We start from the raw sequence: 18,995 nt of genomic DNA on the forward strand, positions 1-18,995 counted from the left end.
GATGTAAAAATAAGCGAGAAGCTGATTTTACAAGTAGCTTGGCTAGGAAGATACGTTTTGAAAATGGATTATTTTCCAATGTTTCCATGTTATTTGGTTTTGCGAAGGAAGAAGGTTTATCAATTTTTAAAAATCTCATTATAAAATTAAAAACAGAAACAGAATTTTCCCAACGTCAAATAAATGTTTCACTGACCTTTGAACCCTTTGCTAAAAACATAAAAGCGCAGGACCTTGCGATAAGTTTTCCTTAGCAATACATTGGCACATGTATTATGTAAATCCTAGTTTACACACCACTGCGTTATTGGCAGATACAACTGAAAAACGAGTGTCATAATTTACAAAGCCAGTGATGCAATTCGCTACTTGCATTGGGTCTCTGAGAGACTGTGGAGGTGTATTCTTCAGCTTTGATCGACATTAGAACTAAGTGTGAAAGAAACCGAACTTACAGGCTGACCATTCGATCAAGGGTCGCACCGTTTCCAGCCACAATTCTCAGAGCCAATGAAGCATGTTCACTCACCCGCAGTCAGTAAAAGCCAACACACTGAGGGGCGGACCCTAACCTCACTCCACAGACAGACATGAACTCAAACTGATCCGTGACCTACATGCAAGAGCTAAGCTATTAAATGAAACCATACGGGTCCATTTTCACGACCGTGGACTTGGCAATGGGTTCTTACATTTGGCATCAAAAGCACAAGCAGCAACAGAAAAGAAAAAGAAAAAAAGAGAGAGAAATTGGCCTTCATCAAAATGAAACACTTTCGTTTATCAAGGGACATTATCACCAACCACAGAAGAGGAGAAAGGCTTGGAAGTCATACATCTGATCGAGGTCTAGTGTCCAGCACACATAACGGAAGCTTACGACTCCACCACAAGGCAGACGGCCCCATTGAAAACGCACATAGGCCTTGAGCAGGTATTGCTCCAAATAGATATTCAAATGGCAAACAAGCACAAGAGAGATATTCAACACGATTGGTCAGGAAGGAAATGCAAATCAAAGCCGCAATGACATGCCACTTCACACTAACAGGACGGCTGTTTAAACAACAACAATGAAAAGTAACAATTTGCTGGAGATATTGCGGAATGGTGCATCAGCTGTGGAAAGTCCTTTGATAGTCCTTCAACAGGTCAACCACAGAATTACAATGCGACCCAGCATTATTCATAATCGCCAAAAGTGAAAACAATGCAAATGCCCGGAGACAAATGAACAGATAAACAAACTGTGGTATGGCCACATAATGGAATAGGATTCAGCCATGAAGAAGAACGAAGATACATGCCACTACTCGGATGAACTTCAAGAACATTAACGCTAAGTCCGTGGTCGGCAAACTGCGGCTCGCGAGCCATATGCAGCTCTTTGGCCCCTTGAGTGTGGCTCTTCCACAAAATACCACGGCCTGGGCGAGTCTATTTTGAAGAAGTGGTGTTAGAAGAAGTTTCAGTTTAAAAAATTTGGCTCTCAAAAGAAATTTCAGTCGTTGTACTGTTGATATTTGGCTCTGTTGACTAATGAGTTTGCCGACCACTGCGCTAAGTGAAAGAAGGCAGACACAAAAGGTCACGGTTGTATGATCCCTTTCACATGAAGGATCCAGAATGGACAAACCCAGAGAGACAAACACAGGGGCTGCTATGAGCTGGGGGTTAGGAGGGACGGGAAGAGATTACTGAATGGATGGGCTGTTTTTTCTCGGGTAATAAGATCGTTCTAAATCTAGAGGAAGCTGGGTAGTCCCTGCATTGTGAGTATGCAAAATGCCACTGAGCTGCACCCCTTAAAACAGTTAATTGCATGTTATATGAACTTCACCTCAATTAAAAAGACAGATAATAATAATATAGCACAAGTAAAATGTTGTAAATGTTGAAAGATTTAAAAAATACTTCAAATCTTAAGTATTTTAGCTCTAGCTCATCCTTCTTTGATTCCTTTTTTAATATACCGTATTTTCCGGCGTATAAGACGACTTTTTAACCCAGGAAAATCTCCTGTACGCCCAGTCGTCTTATACGCTGGAAAATACGGTATGTTGTTTCACACACGTGTGTAGATGCGCCCAATGTTTAGCAAATGAGGCTCCTGCCTTCACACTCGGGGCGGTGCTGCTCGGAGCAGTGCAGGAAGGCTGGCACCTGCAGGGGACCCGGGAGCAGGCGCCGGGTGCCTGGGCCGAAAGCCATTGCCCTCACCGCCCAGGCCTTCGGCAGGCTTTGCGCCTTCTGGTTCGACACAGCTCCCCACTCCGCAGTGTTTTGTTGTGACCCAAGCATCACGGTGTCTTGCCCGCAACGATCAAATTGATATTTCCCTTTCCAACCCTCAGCTGGGGCCCGGTGCAGCTAAGACAGGTTTGCACCAGCAGCCCTGCTGTTCTGAACCGGCATTCCACCGGGGCACGCGCGAGACTTACCCACACACGGCAGCGAGTAGCCCAGCTGGGGGTCGTGGACAAACTGCCGGTCGTTGAGTCTGGTCACGCAGTACAGGTGGAAGCAGTCCAAGCAGATCACGTGGCGGTGGTTGCACTGGAAAACCAGGACGGGGCTCCTGCAAAACAGAGGCGCTGCCTGTAGCTCCCGGGCGTGCGGGGAGGCCCCCCCTGCAGGGAGGACCGCACCCCATCGAGGGAGGCGGAGGGCGAGGCCGCGCTCGGAGAGACCGCTGGCTGGGCGCTGAGCTCTGCATGCGGGGCTCCGTCCTCCAGGTGGGAAGCGCTCCATTAACCACACGGAACGTTTATTTCCCTAATTTTACATGTTTTAGGTTAACATTTACTAGTCAGCTGTTAATTTTAATTTATGGATTTTTAAAAATTAAACTGACTGGGGTGACATTGGTCCACATGAACACAGAGGTTTCAGGTGTGGGTTTCTATGTTACAAGATCTGTATGTGGCACCGTGTGCCCACCCCCCAAAGGCAAATCTTCTCCTGTCACCTTATATTAGCCCCCCCTCCCCCCGGCCCCCCTCCCGGGCAACCCCCACACTGCTGTTTGTGTCCACGGTTTCAGTCCAGGCAGCTGCTCCCACGCGAGCTCTGATACACCCTCCCCCTAACAGCGTCCCTGTCTCCTCATTCCCACCTAACCCGCTAGTCACCCCCCACACGTACGCATGTCTCTCGACCCGTCACGACATCGCAGAATCGATACGTTTCTCCCAGGGATGTGACTCCTGGAAGGCAGACACGTGCCTACTTTACATTGACATTTCCCCAGCACCAGGCCCTGGAAGGTTTTAAGTAAGCATTCCTTGAATTTAATTATAATAATATATGGAATCTGAGCTTCCCCGAAGTCCAAAGAAAAATTACGACTGCACCGAAGTGCTTAGGGGAACGGGCGCTCATGTTTCCCGGGAAGCAGAGAAGGCGAGCTTCGCAATGAAAAACGATTCCGCAGAGGTTCTTCGACGCTAAGGTTTTGTCCGTGTTGCCACCCCCATCCCACCCAAGTATCCAGTTTCTTAAATCACGCTTAGGAGGTGCTGTAAATTGGTACAGACAGAGCCTAAACATGTTGGATTCCTTTAAAACACTTTGTAGTGGGGAAAAAAATCTCCTGAATAACCATGTATTTCTGCTAGCAAATGAACCATCCAATTTTATGACAAAAAGGAGACAGGCTGAATATATTAATTTGAGATCAGCCCCAAGGCAATTTTAATAGCAAAAAAGTCGTTGGCGCTTATTTAGATAAGCCTATTCTCTACATAATGATCATAAAACACAAAACAGTTTTCATTTCCCACCCAGTTCCTAACACATCTGTTCTTCAGGAGCCCTGTCCACAGGAAGATTGATCATCAAACATTAGTATCACAAAAAGGTAATTTGCTAACGATCGGAATATTTTCAAAATTCTGTTTTCTCACTTATTTCAAAGCAATATCTAAGGCAGAACAAAGTGGAAAAGGTAAGACCTTGGTGTTTTAATGTCATGGGTCTTGAGGACAATGGTCAACTGAGTCTGAGCTGGCGTGTCCCCGAGTAGTTTTGTGTCCCTCCATCTCCCACATGGGACCCCACGCACGCCCACTCAGGGCCTTTCCCAGTGAAACACTGGCTGCGTTCTGAACTGCCAGCCATCTCCCTGGTGACCGTTCTCTCCTTGAAGATGGTAGAATATGACACTGCCCGTGTCTAACAAACACCCCGCGTCCACACAGGCACACGCAGCCGTCTGCTCCCTGTGACCCCGAGGAGCTGCTGTGTCGCCCTCTCCCTCCCGGCCAGATGCCGTGAGAAATGCTGTCTATCCCGGCCAGGCCACATGGTCGATGAAGCCTGCAGAGACCCCTCATCTGCTATCGGCACATGGAAACCGGGAGGACATACGAGAACATGTATAAAAACGTCCCTATAGAGAACCAGGCTGAAAAGACCCTCAGCGCGTGAACTGCGCCCGGCGTGTGGCGTGGGGTCCCGGGGCCGCTCTAGGCTCCCAGCCCGGGAGGGGTGACGCCTAGTGAGTGCGGCCCCGAGGGGACGCGGAGGGAAGAGCTGGGGCCCTGACCTGCCGGCGGGTCCTTTGCTGAAATGACACATAAGTGTTAACTGATGGAGCTGGGGGTGACTGTCCCCCTGAGAGCCGGCCCAGAGCAGTGACTCACAGGCCGCGCACGGCCCCGTCACGCGGAGAAGTCCCAGACGCCGCGGGGACAGCGCTGTTACCGCTCAGCAGGGCTCCCGCTTTCCTGACAGGAGCGGCCGGCCCCTTTGTCCACGCAGGTGGCATGGTGAAGGAGTCTTGGCAAAAAACAGGGCACCAGTCACAGGTGCCCGCCCCGGGAGATGGCTCTATGGGGCCCACGCGCGTGAACCACTCAGTCAGCTCCCTGGTATCGAGAAAACAGGGCATGTTGTCACGGCTTGGTGTCCCTCTCCCTCATCTGCCGTGCCGCCTCCTCTCCATCCACCTGCCAAGCTCTGTCTGTCTGTCTGTCCGCTTCCTCTGCACAGGGCGGTGGGAGGGAGGCTGGGTCCCAACTTTCCCACTGAACGCGACAGGCACTGAACGCAACCTCCAGGCCGTCTGAGATGCGAGACACAAGGAAGCACGTCTACGCCCAAAGTAAACAGCAACCAGCGACGTGGGGAGAGGGACATGGACAAGGGGTACCGGGGGGGGGGGGAGTTCAGGGGTTAGAGGACAGGGGAGGGACACGGACAAGGGGTACCGGGGGGGCTGAGTTCAGGGGTTAGAGGACAGGGGAGGGATGAAGGAGGGGGTACAGGGGGGTGAGTTCAGGGGTTAGAGGACAGGGGAGGGACACGGACAAGGGGTACCGGGGGGTGAGTTCAGGGGTTAGAGGACAGGAGAGGGACACGGACAAGGGGTACCGGGGGGTGAGTTCAGGGGTTAGAGGACAGGGGAGGGACACGGACAAGGGGTCCCGGGGGGTGAGTTCAGGGGTTAGAGGACAGGTCACACTCAGACAGCAGGTCAGAAAAGAACTGAGAGCAGTGGCGTTTGAAGGAGAGTTGGGGTTCCAGGGAACGGGGTGGAGAGAGCACCCCAGGGCGAGAGAAGAGACGGGGCTGTGAGAGCACAAGCTGGAGGCGGGAAGCCGGTGACCCTGTGCGAGGCCAAATTAGACACAAATGCGAGTGCAGGGCCCGGCTGCCGTGGCTCAGTGGTTGAGTGTTGACCTCTGAACCAGGGGTCACGGTGCGATTCCCAGTTGAGGCACATGCCCGGGTTTCGGACTGGATCCCCGGAGGCAGCCAAGCATTGATTCTCTCTCATCATTGATGTTTCTCCCTCTCTCCCTCTCCCTTCCTCTCTGAAATCCATAAAAATATATTTTAAAAAATACATGCTTAGGGACTCTTCCCAGAGCGGCCAGGGCTCCTGGGGTTTAGTAGAGCCTTTGATTAGATAAGAATCATTAGAGGCAGAAAGCCCCACCATTAAGTCACTTGACTTTATCTTCTTAGCAACTGTCACTTTAAATCCCTTCCTTAGAGGCAGCTGCTGAACAACTGATCGATGGCTGAAATCTCAGCAACCACACGCATTTTCATTTCATCTGCACTGGCAGCCTCCCCCACAGCCTCCCCCACAGCCTCCCCCACAGCCAAACCCGCAGCCTCCCCCACAGCCTCCCCCACAGCCAACCCCGCAGCCAACCCCACAACCTCCCCCGCAGCCTCCCCCGCAGCCTCCCCCACAGCCTCCCCCACAGCCTCCCCCTCTGCCTCCCCCACAGCCAACCCCGCAGCCAACCCCGCAGCCTCCCCCACAGCCTCCCCCGCAGCCAACCCCACAGCCTCCCCCGCAGCCAACCCCGCAGCCTCCCCCGCAGCCTCCCCCACAGCCTCCCCCGCAGCCAACCCTGCAGCCTCCCCCACAGCCAACCCCGCAGCCTCCCCCTCAGCCTCCCCCTCAGCCTCCCCCGCAGCCTCCCCCGCAGCCTCCCCCGCAGCCAACCCCACAGCCTCCCCCGCAGCCTCCCCCGCAGCCTCCCCCACAGCCAACCCCACAGCCTCCCCCGCAGCCTCCCCCGCAGCCTCCCCCGCAGCCTCCCCCGCAGCCTCCCCCGCAGCCAACCCCGCAGCCTCCCCCACAGCCTCCCCCGCAGCCTCCCCCGCAGCCTCCCCCGCAGCCTCCCCCGCAGCCTCCCCCACAGCCTCCCCCACAGCCTCCCCCACAGCCTCCCCCGCAGCCTCCCCCACAGCCAACCCTGCAGCCTCCCCCACAGCCTCCCCCACAGCCAACCCTGCAGCCTCCCCTGCAGCCTCCCCCTCAGCCTCCCCCACAGCCTCCCCCGCAGCCTCCCCCGCAGCCTCCCCCGCAGCCTCCCCTGCAGCCTCCCCCACAGCCTCCCCTGCAGCCTCCCCCACAGCCAACCCTGCAGCCTCCCCTGCAGCCTCCCCCACAGCCAACCCTGCAGCCTCCCCTGCAGCCTCCCCCTCAGCCAACCCCGCAGCCTCCCCCACAGCCTCCCCCGCAGCCTCCCCCGCAGCCTCCCCCGCAGCCTCCCCTGCAGCCTCCCCCACAGCCTCCCCTGCAGCCTCCCCCACAGCCAACCCTGCAGCCTCCCCTGCAGCCTCCCCCACAGCCAACCCTGCAGCCTCCCCTGCAGCCTCCCCCTCAGCCAACCCCGCAGCCTCCCCCACAGCCTCCCCCGCAGCCTCCCCCGCAGCCTCCCCCGCAGCCTCTCCCACAGCCTCCCCCACAGCCTCTCCCTCAGCCTCCCCCACAGCCTCCCCCGCAGCCTCTCCCACAGCCTCCCCCACAGCCAACCCCGCAGCCTCCCCCGCAGCCTCCCCCGCAGCCTCCCCCACAGCCTCCCCCGCAGCCTCCCCCGCAGCCTCTCCCACAGCCTCCCCCTCAGCCTCCCCCGCAGCCTCCCCCACAGCCTCCCCCGCAGCCTCCCCCTCAGCCTCTCCCGCAGCCTCCCCCGCAGCCTCTCCCACAGCCTCCCCCACAGCCAACCCCGCAGCCTCCCCCACAGCCTCCCCCACAGCCTCCCCCACAGCCTCCCCCACAGCCTCCCCCGCAGCCTCTCCCACAGCCTCCCCCACAGCCTCCCCCGCAGCCTCCACCACAGCCTCCCCCGCAGCCTCCCCCGCAGCCTCTCCCACAGCCTCTCCCACAGCCTCCACCACAGCCTCCCCCACAGCCTCCCCCACAGCCTCCCCCGCAGCCTCTCCCACAGCCTCCCCCCCAGCCTCCCCCGCAGCCTCCCCCGCAGCCTCCCCCGCAGCCTCCCCCACAGCCTCCCCCGCAGCCTCCCCCACAGCCTCCCCCGCAGCCTCCCCCGCAGCCTCTCCCACAGCCTCCCCCACAGCCTCCCCCACAGCCTCCCCCACAGCCTCCCCCGCAGCCTCCCCCGCAGCCTCTCCCACAGCCTCCCCCACAGCCTCCCCCGCAGCCTCCCCCACAGCCTCCCCCACAGCCTCCCCCGCAGCCTCCCCCACAGCCTCCCCCGCAGCCTCTCCCACAGCCTCCCCCGCAGCCTCCCCCACAGCCAACCCTGCAGCCTCCCCCGCAGCCTCCCCCGCAGCCTCCCCCACAGCCTCCCCCGCAGCCTCTCCCACAGCCTCCCCCGCAGCCTCCCCCACAGCCTCCCCCGCAGCCTCTCCCACAGCCTCCCCCGCAGCCTCCCCCGCAGCCTCCCCCTCAGCCTCCCCCGCAGCCTCTCCCACAGCCTCCCCCGCAGCCTCCCCCGCAGCCTCCCCCACAGCCTCCCCCACAGCCTCTCCCACAGCCTCCCCCACAGCCAACCCCGCAGCCTCCCCCGCAGCCTCCCCCGCAGCCTCTCCCACAGCCTCCCCCTCAGCCAACCCCGCAGCCTCCCCCTCAGCCTCCCCCGCAGCCTCCCCGCAGCCTCCCCCTCAGCCAACCCCGCAGCCTCCCCGCAGCCTCCCCCACAGCCTCCCCCACAGCCTCCCCTGCAGACAGACGCGCCGTCCGGACTGACAGACGCGCCGTCCGGACTGGAAGCCGCTCTGACCGCTGAGTGGCCCCAGAACTGCCGGCGGCCACATTTCCAGTCCCCAAGCGGTTCGTCTGCCCGGCCGTCGGCTTGGAATCGGAGCCCTGCGAACGGCCGCGCTGTGGGTCCCGAACCGGGTCCCTGACCACCCTGCTGTCCGGGCTCACGGCCTCACACCCCACGGGCCCGCTCGCTGCCCAGGAAGGGCGGCTGGTGCCGGGAGCCCCCCGCGGAAGCCCCGATGTCCCGCGCACACAGCACCCCGAAAGGCTCTTCGGCCCACAGTCTGAGTCACTCCACTGGTCCCTCTCCCGGACTTTTGGACAGGGGCACCTGCCAGGCACTGCTGTCAAGGGGACCCGGTGAGCACGGCGTGGTCTCCCCTCCCTCCCCGTAGGACGTCACGCTCTGGGGGGGGTCACGGCTCTGTGGGGTCATGGCTCTGTGGGGGGGGGGGGGTCACAGCTCTGTGGGAGGTCACGGCTCTGTGGGAGGTCACGGCTCTGTGGGAGGTCACGGCTCTGTGGGAGGTCACAGCTCTGTGGGGTCATGGCTCTGTGGGGTCATGGTTCTGTGGGAGGTCACAGCTCTGTGGGAGGTCACGGCTCTGTGGGAGGTCACAGCTCTGTGGGAGGTCACGGCTCTGTGGGTCACAGCTCTGTGGGAGGTCACGGCTCTGTGGGTCACAGCTTTGTTGGGGGGTCACGGCTCTGTCGGGGGAAGACAGGTCAGGGGCTCACAGTGGAGGAAGTGCTACCGTAAGGGTGGGGTTCGACACCCCTCCCCATCTCTGGGGTTCCTGGAAGGGTCCCCGATAGCTCCCGGCTCAGCGCACTCATTCCGCGGGAGAGAAGGTGGTAGACAAACGCCACGGCTCCCCTCGTCCACAAAGGGGAGATAAACTATCTCAGCAGATGACGTGGAGAAGGCCTGACAGATGAAACGGTGAAGGAAAGGAAACTCTGGTCCCTTCCTAACGGATTCTCCATCCCATCGCCGCATGAAGCACCACCGGGTCCAAGAGAATGTCTGACGTCAGCATGTGGCCCCAAGTTCTTTTTTAAGTTAAAATGTGAGGCGCTCAGCGGCCAACCCCTTTTGGAGTAATCCACTAAAGGACCCGGCTGACCGTGAGAGCCTGGCCTCTGGCCGAGGAAACTGAGGCCGGGGAGCAGCGGCAGGGGGTGGGGGTCATGAGGACAGCACTGCTGCCTGTCACCAGGGAGAGGAGCCACTGAAGGGGTGTGGCCGCGGGAGGAGAGGCAGCTGGTGAAGAGGTTCACCCGCCCGCAGCCGTCACCTCAGGGCTCAGCGGCGTTACGGAGCCCACGGTGCCCCCGGCGATCGGACAAGAGCAGGCTTCCCGGTCAGCCCAGGGCCGGTTCCCCTGCCGGTGCGCTCACTCAGGAGAGCTCCGCACAGGCCTCTCCCGGCCACGCCCCGCGCGTGGACTGTCATGTGGCGGCGTGTCCTTCTGTGAGAACAGCCGGGAGCGGACGCTGCGCCCTCCGCCGCCCTCGCACGCGGCCGGGTGAGAAAGATAGGAAGACGGATCTTGGTTAAGCAAGAACCCCGCCGAGACGGAAACTGCTCTGGTGTGACCCCAAGTCTCCGGACGGAAATACTGATGTGCTGGCCGCCAGCCCGGGGCCAGGATGGTGGGAGCTGTTTCCCCGAGAAGTGAGTCCAGGCGCAGGGTGGCTTCAGGGTGATACCCTGAGCTGCTGGCTCACCCAGCCTCGCAGGAGGACTTCGCGGGCTGTTCCATCATCCCTGACGGTGACTGAGGGGCGCTAACAGACACGGGCGCCGTGGTCCCTTCTATCCGAGAGAGAGAGAGAGAGAGAGAGAGAGAGAGAGGCCGGCTCTCTGAAGCAGTCTGAAACGGAGAACCGCCTGGAAGGTGGCTGTCATCTCCAAACAGATCCACAGGGAGGACGGCTCCAGGGGAGGCGGGTGGTGGGATTCCCGGCACCGTTAGAGGATTCGCATGAAAACGTTAACGCACTTGAAGGATTTGTGGCGCATGTAGAAAATATTATGCTCTTCGTTCAGCTTCCTGTTTTACATGCAGCCGGAAAAGCGCTGTGTAACATGCCACAATATTGTGCTAAAATAATCAGAGTCAACATGGCATGACAATGCAAATCCAAGCGACTTCAAGCATGAAACCAGATAAGGGGATCAGTGCAGACACAGCCGCCTGCTCTGCGCCCCCAAACCCTGGGGCTGGCTCGGCACCGCCCTGGAGCATGAAGGTCGTGGAGTGGCAGCTCCGATCGGGGGGCCCCTAAAGACCTCGGGGTCCTGAGGGGTCACCATCTCCCGTCGTATGGCCACAGCTGGTCTGCCTGTCCGCTGGTGGAACTCAAGCTTCACGTGAAAGAATGTGCAAAAGACAGTTCATGTTTAGGGCCCCGCTTTCCCACAATCTTCAGGCTAACGCACGTGCTGCTCGCGGGGAAAAGTCTGGGGATTTCCGGAGGTTTTACTGTGGGAAGCCATGTTGGGAGGGAGCCCTGAGCCAGATCCGGAAGGGTAACCAGAAAGGGTATTGTATTAAAAAGGAAAAGGCAGCAAAGTATCTCATACAACGTCCAACAACTAAGCTAATTTAAGTGCGAAGCCCCTGTCTTCCCTTCTGTTCCTTTTCTTTGGAGCCAGGGAGCGAGTGAGCTGAGCCCTGAGCTCACGCCCCTCTCCTGTCCTGAGGGAGCGTCCAGCCCTGGACCAGGGAGGGGCCAGGCAAAGCCCGTGCACCTGCCGCATCCGGAGGCGAAGGGGCCGAGAGGGGCGCTGCTCACACAGGGAACAGGACAGAACCAGGGCTGCCCCGAGTGGAAGCTGCTTACACAAACCACTTTGGAAAATGGTTTCTAAAAAGAGTACACATATTCCTACCATTGGCTCCAGCCATCGCCCCTAACATCTAACCGACTGACAGGAAAGCGTATGTTCACAGCAGCCATATTTGTAACAGCCCCAAACCGAAAACAACCGGATGTTTCTGAACTGGTGAGTGGAGGGATTGTGGCGTACCCACAGATGGATATTTCTCATCGATAAAGATACACAGGACAGCATGGATGGACTCAGAGTAATCATGTACTATGGATACACAGGACAGCATGGATGGACTCAGAGTAATCATGAACTATGGATACACGGAACAACGTGGATGGACTCAGAGTAATCATGAACTATAGATACATAGGACAGCATGGATGGACTCAGAGTAATCATGTACTATGGATACACAAGACAACATAGATGGACTCATAGTAATCATGTACTATGGATACACAGGAAAACATGGATGGACTCAGAGTAATCATGAACTATGGATACACAGGACAACATGGATGGACTCAGAGTAATCATGAACTATGGATACACAGGACAGCATGGATGGACTCAGAGTAATCATGAACTATGGATACACAGGACAGCATGGATGGACTCAGAGTAATCATGAGCTATGGATACACAGGACAACATGGATGGACTCAGAGTAATCATGAACTATGGATACACAGGACAACATGGATGGACTCAGAGTAATCATGAACTATGGATACACAGGACAGCATGGATGGACTCAGAGTAATCATGAACTATGGATACACAGGACAGCATGGATGGACTCAGAGTAATCATGAGCTATGGATACACAGGACAACATGGCTGGACTCAGAGTAATCATGAACTATGGATACACAGGACAACATGGATGGACTCAGAGTAATCATGAACTATGGATACACAGGACAACATGGATGGACTCAGAGTAATCATGAGCTATGGATACACAGGACAGCATGGATGGACTCAGAGTAATCAATAACTATGGATACACAGGACAACATGGATGGACTCAGAGTAATCATGAGCTATGGATACACAGGACAGCATGGATGGACTCAGAGTAATCATGAACTATGGATACACAGGACAACATGGATGGACTCAGAGTAATCATGAACTATGGATACACAGGACAGCATGGATGGACTCAGAGTAATCATGAACTATGGATACACAGGACAGCATGGATGGACTCAGAGTAATCATGAGCTATGGATACACAGGACAGCATGGATGAGGTCAGAGTGACTATGCCGTGTGAAAGAAGCCAACCAAAGAGAAAGTACATCCTGGATGGTTCTGTGTGTACATATTCTAACCAATGGGAGCTATCCACAGTGACAGGGAGCAGATGAGGGGCACATGGGGAATGAGAAGGGGGACAGAGGTGGGGGAATACAAAGAAACAAGCACACTTTGGGGGGATGGAGATGTTCGTTATCTTGACTGTGGGTGGTTGCTCAGGTGTCTACAGTTGTCATAACGAATCCAATGGCACACGTTCACCGTGTGTACATTATGGTACGTCATTAAACCTCGATGGGAAATTTAATGACCAGGAAGGAGGACAAAGAATGAAATGTTTCTTCAACAAAAGATTTTTCATGTGACTGCTTTCCCCCCTCTATTCTGAGGGAGGCAGCAACGGGGATGTGTTCACACACAGTCGCCTTCTTAATCCCGTTGTGGTCACGTATAACGCATTGCTCCACCTGAAAGCACGCGCTGCCTCCCGGGTCCCGCACGGCAGCAGGGGCGGCGGAGAGAGCAGCGGGCGGGGCCTCGGTGCTTGTCCGCCCAGTGGGCACACGGAGAGGTCTCCCTACCAAGCAGAACGGAAGAAACGCGGGGCTGCCTTGGGCTTTAATTATTTTCAGATTGTATCAACACACATACACATCACAGGCATATGTATCCACATATATGCACTGATGTGTAGTTTTGTTGTGTGTTGTTACTGTGATTTCTGCTTTCATTTTCCTAGGGAGGGACACGGCTCAGAGGGTTTGATCCGCTCCAGTGTTTGTGAATTCGTTCCCAGTGCACTGAAGAGAATTGACCTGGAATCCCACTAACACTCCTGACGCCCTCACTACCGCTTCCGAGGGAAGGAACAGAAGAGAAACCCACGTGCTGTGAGGATTCCAGGACGCCTGATAACCGCGGGCCCCGGTCCTGCTCCAGCCTAAGAGGCTCTGACTGGCGGGGGCTCGCCCGTCTCGCTGGCAGAGCTGAGGGTCAGGGGACAGGGTGCCTCCCGAAGGCCAGGCCACAGGGTCTGACGCCTGGTTTTCGCCAGCGACCGGTGACGCAGCCACCTTATTAGAGAAAAGCCCTAAATTTGGAGACTGTATATTTCCTACTTGTCTTGGAAAACTGCCTTCCATGTATTACATGCCACTCCTCCTCCCCCTTCCCTCCCCCTTCCTCCTCCTCCTCCTCTTCCTCCTCCTCCTCCTCCTCCTCCTCCTCCTCCTCCTCCTCCTCCTCCCCTCTCTCTCTCTCCTCTCTCTCTCCCTCTCTCTCTCAGCATTCATTGGTTTGTAGAGCCCCAGAGTATGGCGTTACCAATGCTTTCAGGACGTATGAAAAATGTTATCGACACTGCGGTTTTGGTTTACAGGGGGAGTTTTCTGAAACTAAAGCGGTTTGAACGTCATCACAAGCACAGAGGCAATGCTGCTTCTGCGGTGCAGGCAGTTTACCCTCCTTTCCTCAGAGCAGAGCTTCCGAAGAGCCTGGCCACTGGCTTTCAGGAACCCAGGCCGGGCGGCTCATCAGTTCGCGCGGTCGGTCTCAGAGAGGGTGGGCCCGTGACATTCACGGTGCCCTGCTCTGGTGACGCAGGACGCCTTCCAACGCGTCCGGAGAGGGGTCCTCTCGCAGAGCAGATTGAGGGGGTCAGGGACGCCCGGAGAGCTGGCGCTGTCCCCCTGGCTCGTGGACGGCGGGACTGCAATGGAGGGGGGCCCACGGACCCGAGCAGGGTGCCAGCACCACTGTCTGCCCCGAACTGGCAGTGGGGCTGCAGATCGGGCCACCCCGCAGAGCCATGTGGCCGTGAGCACCAGGCAGGACACAAGGCGTGGCCCACGCTCGCTGGGCACCGTCAGACCCGTGACCACGGCATTGCAGCCAAGGCGGACGTGCCGATCACCGATTCCTTCTCACCTGGAGCTGAGGATGGTTGACGCTTCTCTGCAAACCCTTTTCCGTGTGCTGCATGGAAAGCGCTACATCCGCTCCGAGGAGAAGGGAGGAATCGTCCTCAATGAGTGTTTCCTCAGAAACAAGGGCCTGTCTTCCTGAGCCCGCGGGAAGCTGCGAGCAGCCCCGCTCAGTGGGGTAGGAGGGACCTGATTCTACCGTGAGAGCAAGGCCGCCTGGTCAGGAACCCTCCCCCTGGGAAACGCACTCGGAGAGCTTCCTGCCGTGTTTAAAGGGTGACACTGCCGCTGGAATTTGTCACTCTCGGAGTTACAGCTGATGCTACACCCTGCAGCGGAGCCAAACCAAAATAAACAATCTGCTCCATTCCGCTCAGACTAACGGGACAGTGATGCAAGGCCCCGCGCTGGCAGCGCAAAGGCGCTGGGTGCGTCCTCCGTGCACAGCTGTCCTCAGTGGCCCATCTGGGCCCCAGTCAGTCACATGCTTACTGGGCTGGGCGGGGCCATGTGACTGGGCGGGGCCAGGGGACTGGGCGGGGCTCTGCAGACATCCCACATTTCACCTTGGTCTGCCACAGCCCGGCTCTGTTTCGGTCAAGGGGAGAAGCCTTTGAGCTCAGCGCACACGCTCCTTTCTTACTCGGTTTGGGAGCCAGGTGTGGGCGGCCTCGCAGTGTCTGAGTCGGGGGGTTTGCAGACTCTCAGGGGAGCGGGAGTTTCCTTGCGGTCTCACAGCATAGAGCTCCCTTCCGAGCCTCCCACACACATTCCCACCATCTCCACACCCGGTACATATTTTGGTCCATATTTGGTGACCTGCCAGCCAGCACTTCTTCTGGTCTTTTTCACGCCTTTTCCCCACACAGAACACGAGCTTTTCTGCCAGGGGGAGGGGCGGTCATTCCGGTTCCTCTGGGAAGGAGGTCTGGGCCCGCCCAGTGCAGCTGAGAGGATGTGGGGAGCACCTCCTCTCACCCCAGGAGGCTGGGTCCTGCCACCTCCGTGCAGTCTCCTCAGCACAGCTCGCCCTGGAGTGACTCCCTAGGGAGGGCAGTGTCTCCTGGGGCCTGCTCCCTGGCAAACACCACCCAGTCCTCCACCTCCCCTTACAGCACCCGCAGCTTCCAGAGAGGCTGAGCTTCCCCTCTCCCACTAATGGGGTGGTGGTTGGGGTGTGAGGGGGTGAGGGGTGGTGGTTGGGGATATGAGGGGGTGAGGGGTGGTGGTTGGGGATATGAGGGGGTGAGGGGTGGTGGTTGGGGGCATGAGGGGGTGAGGGGTGGTGGTTGGGGTGTGAGGGGGTGAGGAGTGGTGGTTGGGGATATGAGGGGGTGAGGGGTGGTGGTTGGGGGTGGGGGGGTGAGGGGTGGTGGTTGGGGATATGAGGGGGTGAGGGGTGGTGGTTGGGGATATGAGGGGGTGAGGGGTGGTGGTTGGGGGTGTGGGGGTGAGGGGTGGTGGTTGGGGATATAAGGGGGTGAGGGGCGGTGGTTGGGGGTGGGGGGTGCCGATGAACAGAGCCAGGAAGGACAGCTGAGGAGAGAAGGAAAGCAGGCTCCACCCCTAGATGGGGCTGCCGTCCGCCCGTGGCCTGAGTTGGGCTTTAACATTCAGTTCACTTTGGCTGAGACTGGAATTAGGTATCAGCAGAGAATTTACAATTTAAATCTAACGTTGACTCCTGCAATGAAGTCTTTATTCCTGTGAACTCATTCACGCCTCAGCATCGGGCCCGGTAGGGTTCCGATGGATACGTTTCTTCATTTCCTAGGTGCCTAGTTTTTATTTTTTTTTAACATATATTTTTTAATCAAATCCAAAATGTTAAATAAACGGAAAGGTGAGAGGAGCAAGCAGTGATGTTTGTGTGTCCGATCGGCTCAGAGCGGGACTAGGAGGACGGGTGAGGAGTCCAGGAATGCAGGGCAACACCCAAGGCGCAGCCTGGCCACTGGGTGAGTCAGTCCCAGGAAGGCAACGGTGGGGGTGGGTCTGCAGTGCCACTGCCTGAAAGTTCTGGAAAACAGCAGCTCTGAGAGCTCTCAGCGCTTCGGGGTGGCGGGGAGAGGGGGAGGTTGGTTTCGAGTTAACCTCCTGGTCCAGACGTAGTGGCCTTGCCTCATGTGCGTCTTTTCTTTTCTTGTTAATCTTTACACGGGACACTTCTTCCGGTGATTTTTGGAGAGAGTGGAAGGAAGAGGGAGAGACACAGAGAGCGAAACATCGAAGTAAGAGAGACCAGGGCTGGGGATTGAGCCTGCAACTGAGTTATGGGCCCTTGATGGGAGTCAAGCCGACGACCCTTCAAACCCTTCAGTCTGCAGGCTGACGCTCTAGCCACTGAGCAACCAGCTCCGGCTCCCGTGTTCTTACTCAGTCCGCTCAGGGCGGCAGGTACCCCTGTGGTGCTGACGGCCGTGGTTGGCAGTGTTTACTGAGTGTGTGCTGGGTGCCTCGGGCTGCTTTCAATACACTGACTCACTTAACCCTTAGAAACATGCTGTGATTCAAGCTCTGGAATCCTCAGGACAGAATTAAGTAACGTGTCCAAAATACCGGCCTCGAGTCTTAGCCCTACCTTAGATTCTCCTAAGACCAGGGCACCCTGAGGGCCCAGGCAGACCCATGCATGCCCGGGGTACCGCGTCGATGACGAGGTGGGAGGCCCGAGAGCAGAGGTGTGCGGTGGAACAGACTGACACCCGCGCCCCTCCCGGCCCAGCCAGGTGCCGGGCGGTCCTCTTAGCTGCGGGGACCTGAGCTCCCTGGTCTGTAAAATGGGGCGTCATCATTTCTGTGACACAGGACGGTCACGGGGCTCAAATGAGAGAATAGTCCTCAGGCCTGAATCATGTCAGCCCCGTCTGACAAACAGGTGGCCCGACGCCCTTCTCTCCCTCGTCCTTCTGTGTCCAAATGCGCCCTCGCCACGCCCCACACCAGCGTCCACGCGGACCCTGCCCCTCACCGCCCGGGCCTTCCAGCGCCACAGGCTGCGAGCAGAGACACCCCTGGCCCCGCCCCTGCACAAACACGCCCCCTCCAGGGCACAGACAGCCTGACACCCCGGGTGACATGTCAAGGACTGCGATGACAAGCACCAGGAGCAACGCACGGGGGTCCCCGAAAGGAGCCCCACGAAGGGAGGGGGATGGGCACACTCAGTTATCCTCAGACCCAGCTCCTGGGGAACAGAAAAGAGAGCCCAGTGGGCGGGTCAGGAGGCACAGGCTAATGTGCAAACAGTACAGACACTGCACCTACTAGAACATTCTATCAGCAGGGACAGCTTTAAAGGAGCTTTAGCATATTCCAAACTCTGGCATCCAAGTCTGACACACTCAGTTCTGTCCTTAACAGGTTATCTGGTGACCTACAAAGGCCACCTGCCGTGATGCCACACCGGGCCCCGCCATTCAGCACCGGCGTGGAAAGTCGCTCCCCATCTGCCAAGGAACAGAGGAGGGCGGTCCCCCAACACGCAGACACCTCACATTGCCGCCACCTCACCCTAACAGCAAGTTCACCCCAGAGGAAGCTGTGGGCGGAGAGGCAGGGTCAGGTGGGCGCTGCACACAGAGGGCGGCGGCTCGGCAGATGGCATTTGGGCATCGCAGGTGGTGAGCAGGCTGCGCAGGGAGACTCCCGTGTTAGCCCATGATTCCAGCAACGGAACCGCCCCAGAAGCCCGTGCCCTGCTCATCCCGGGAGCAGGACCGCAGACAGCCCCGGGCTGGGCCGGCTCCTGGACGATGGCCAGCATCCGGGCGGGGAGCCCTGTCCCTTAGGACACCCAGCGGGACAGAGGGTGGCGCCTCGGTGGCGGTCCCTGACAGCACGGGGTCGGCGGGAACAGCACCGTTCAGCGCCTGCCAGCGCGTTTCTCTCCCATTCCTACGGCCAGATGCAGGAACCCCCTCGCGTGCACTTAGGGTGTGCTTATTAAATGGCGTGGATGTTATTCAGCTCAAATTCCCGTTTCAAACACGAGGAAAGAGGCACACGAGAGGAACGAGGCTGCAGGCCACCCTAATGGAGAAGACCTCAGGAGCGAGGGCCCGCCCGCTGAGCCCCGGGCCTGGACTCCGGGCCCGGCCGGGCCCCGCCGCCTCCTCCTCCTCCTGTGCAGTCTCCCTGACGGTCCCAGGGCTTGGGCTGCATGCTAAGTTTCCTGCCGAAGTGGTTCAGTCTCCCGTCAGCTCCCTCCGCCCAGCGAGGCCCTTTCATCTCTCATCTGTGAGCAGCTCTTCCTGACAGCAGACCCGGGAGAAGTCAGGGGGACCCGCCTCCACATTAGAACGGCTTTACCCAGGTGAGCGCACACAGACAAGGCCAAAGGGGGTTAATAATTCATTCGCAGGAACGCCTAAAAGGGCTGCATAATTTAAGCTCCCACAAAGGCCCAAAAGCAAACTCCACTTTATACCTCGAAGGCCGGCTCGACCCCATGACTTTTCTTTTTTTTGTTTTTATCAAATTCAGAGAG

The 18,995-nt window shown here is 57.8% G+C and overlaps 1 protein-coding gene across 3 annotated transcripts in view; it reads right to left on the bottom strand.

Annotated features, from left to right (window-relative positions):
* Window positions 1-18,995, bottom strand: part of PRKN (parkin RBR E3 ubiquitin protein ligase) — a 534,126-nt gene that overhangs the window by 143,457 nt on the left and 371,674 nt on the right. For all 3 annotated transcript variants that reach the window (XM_054722613.1, XM_054722614.1, XM_028132921.2), the window contains exon 7: window positions 2,442-2,578. In XM_054722613.1, the coding sequence (XP_054578588.1) occupies window positions 2,442-2,578 (137 nt within the window). The remainder of the gene's footprint in view (window positions 1-2,441; window positions 2,579-18,995) is intronic.

The sequence above is a fragment of the Eptesicus fuscus genome, chromosome 10 (genome assembly GCF_027574615.1).
Source record: "Eptesicus fuscus isolate TK198812 chromosome 10, DD_ASM_mEF_20220401, whole genome shotgun sequence".
In the NCBI taxonomy this organism is placed as follows: domain Eukaryota; kingdom Metazoa; phylum Chordata; class Mammalia; order Chiroptera; family Vespertilionidae; genus Eptesicus; species Eptesicus fuscus.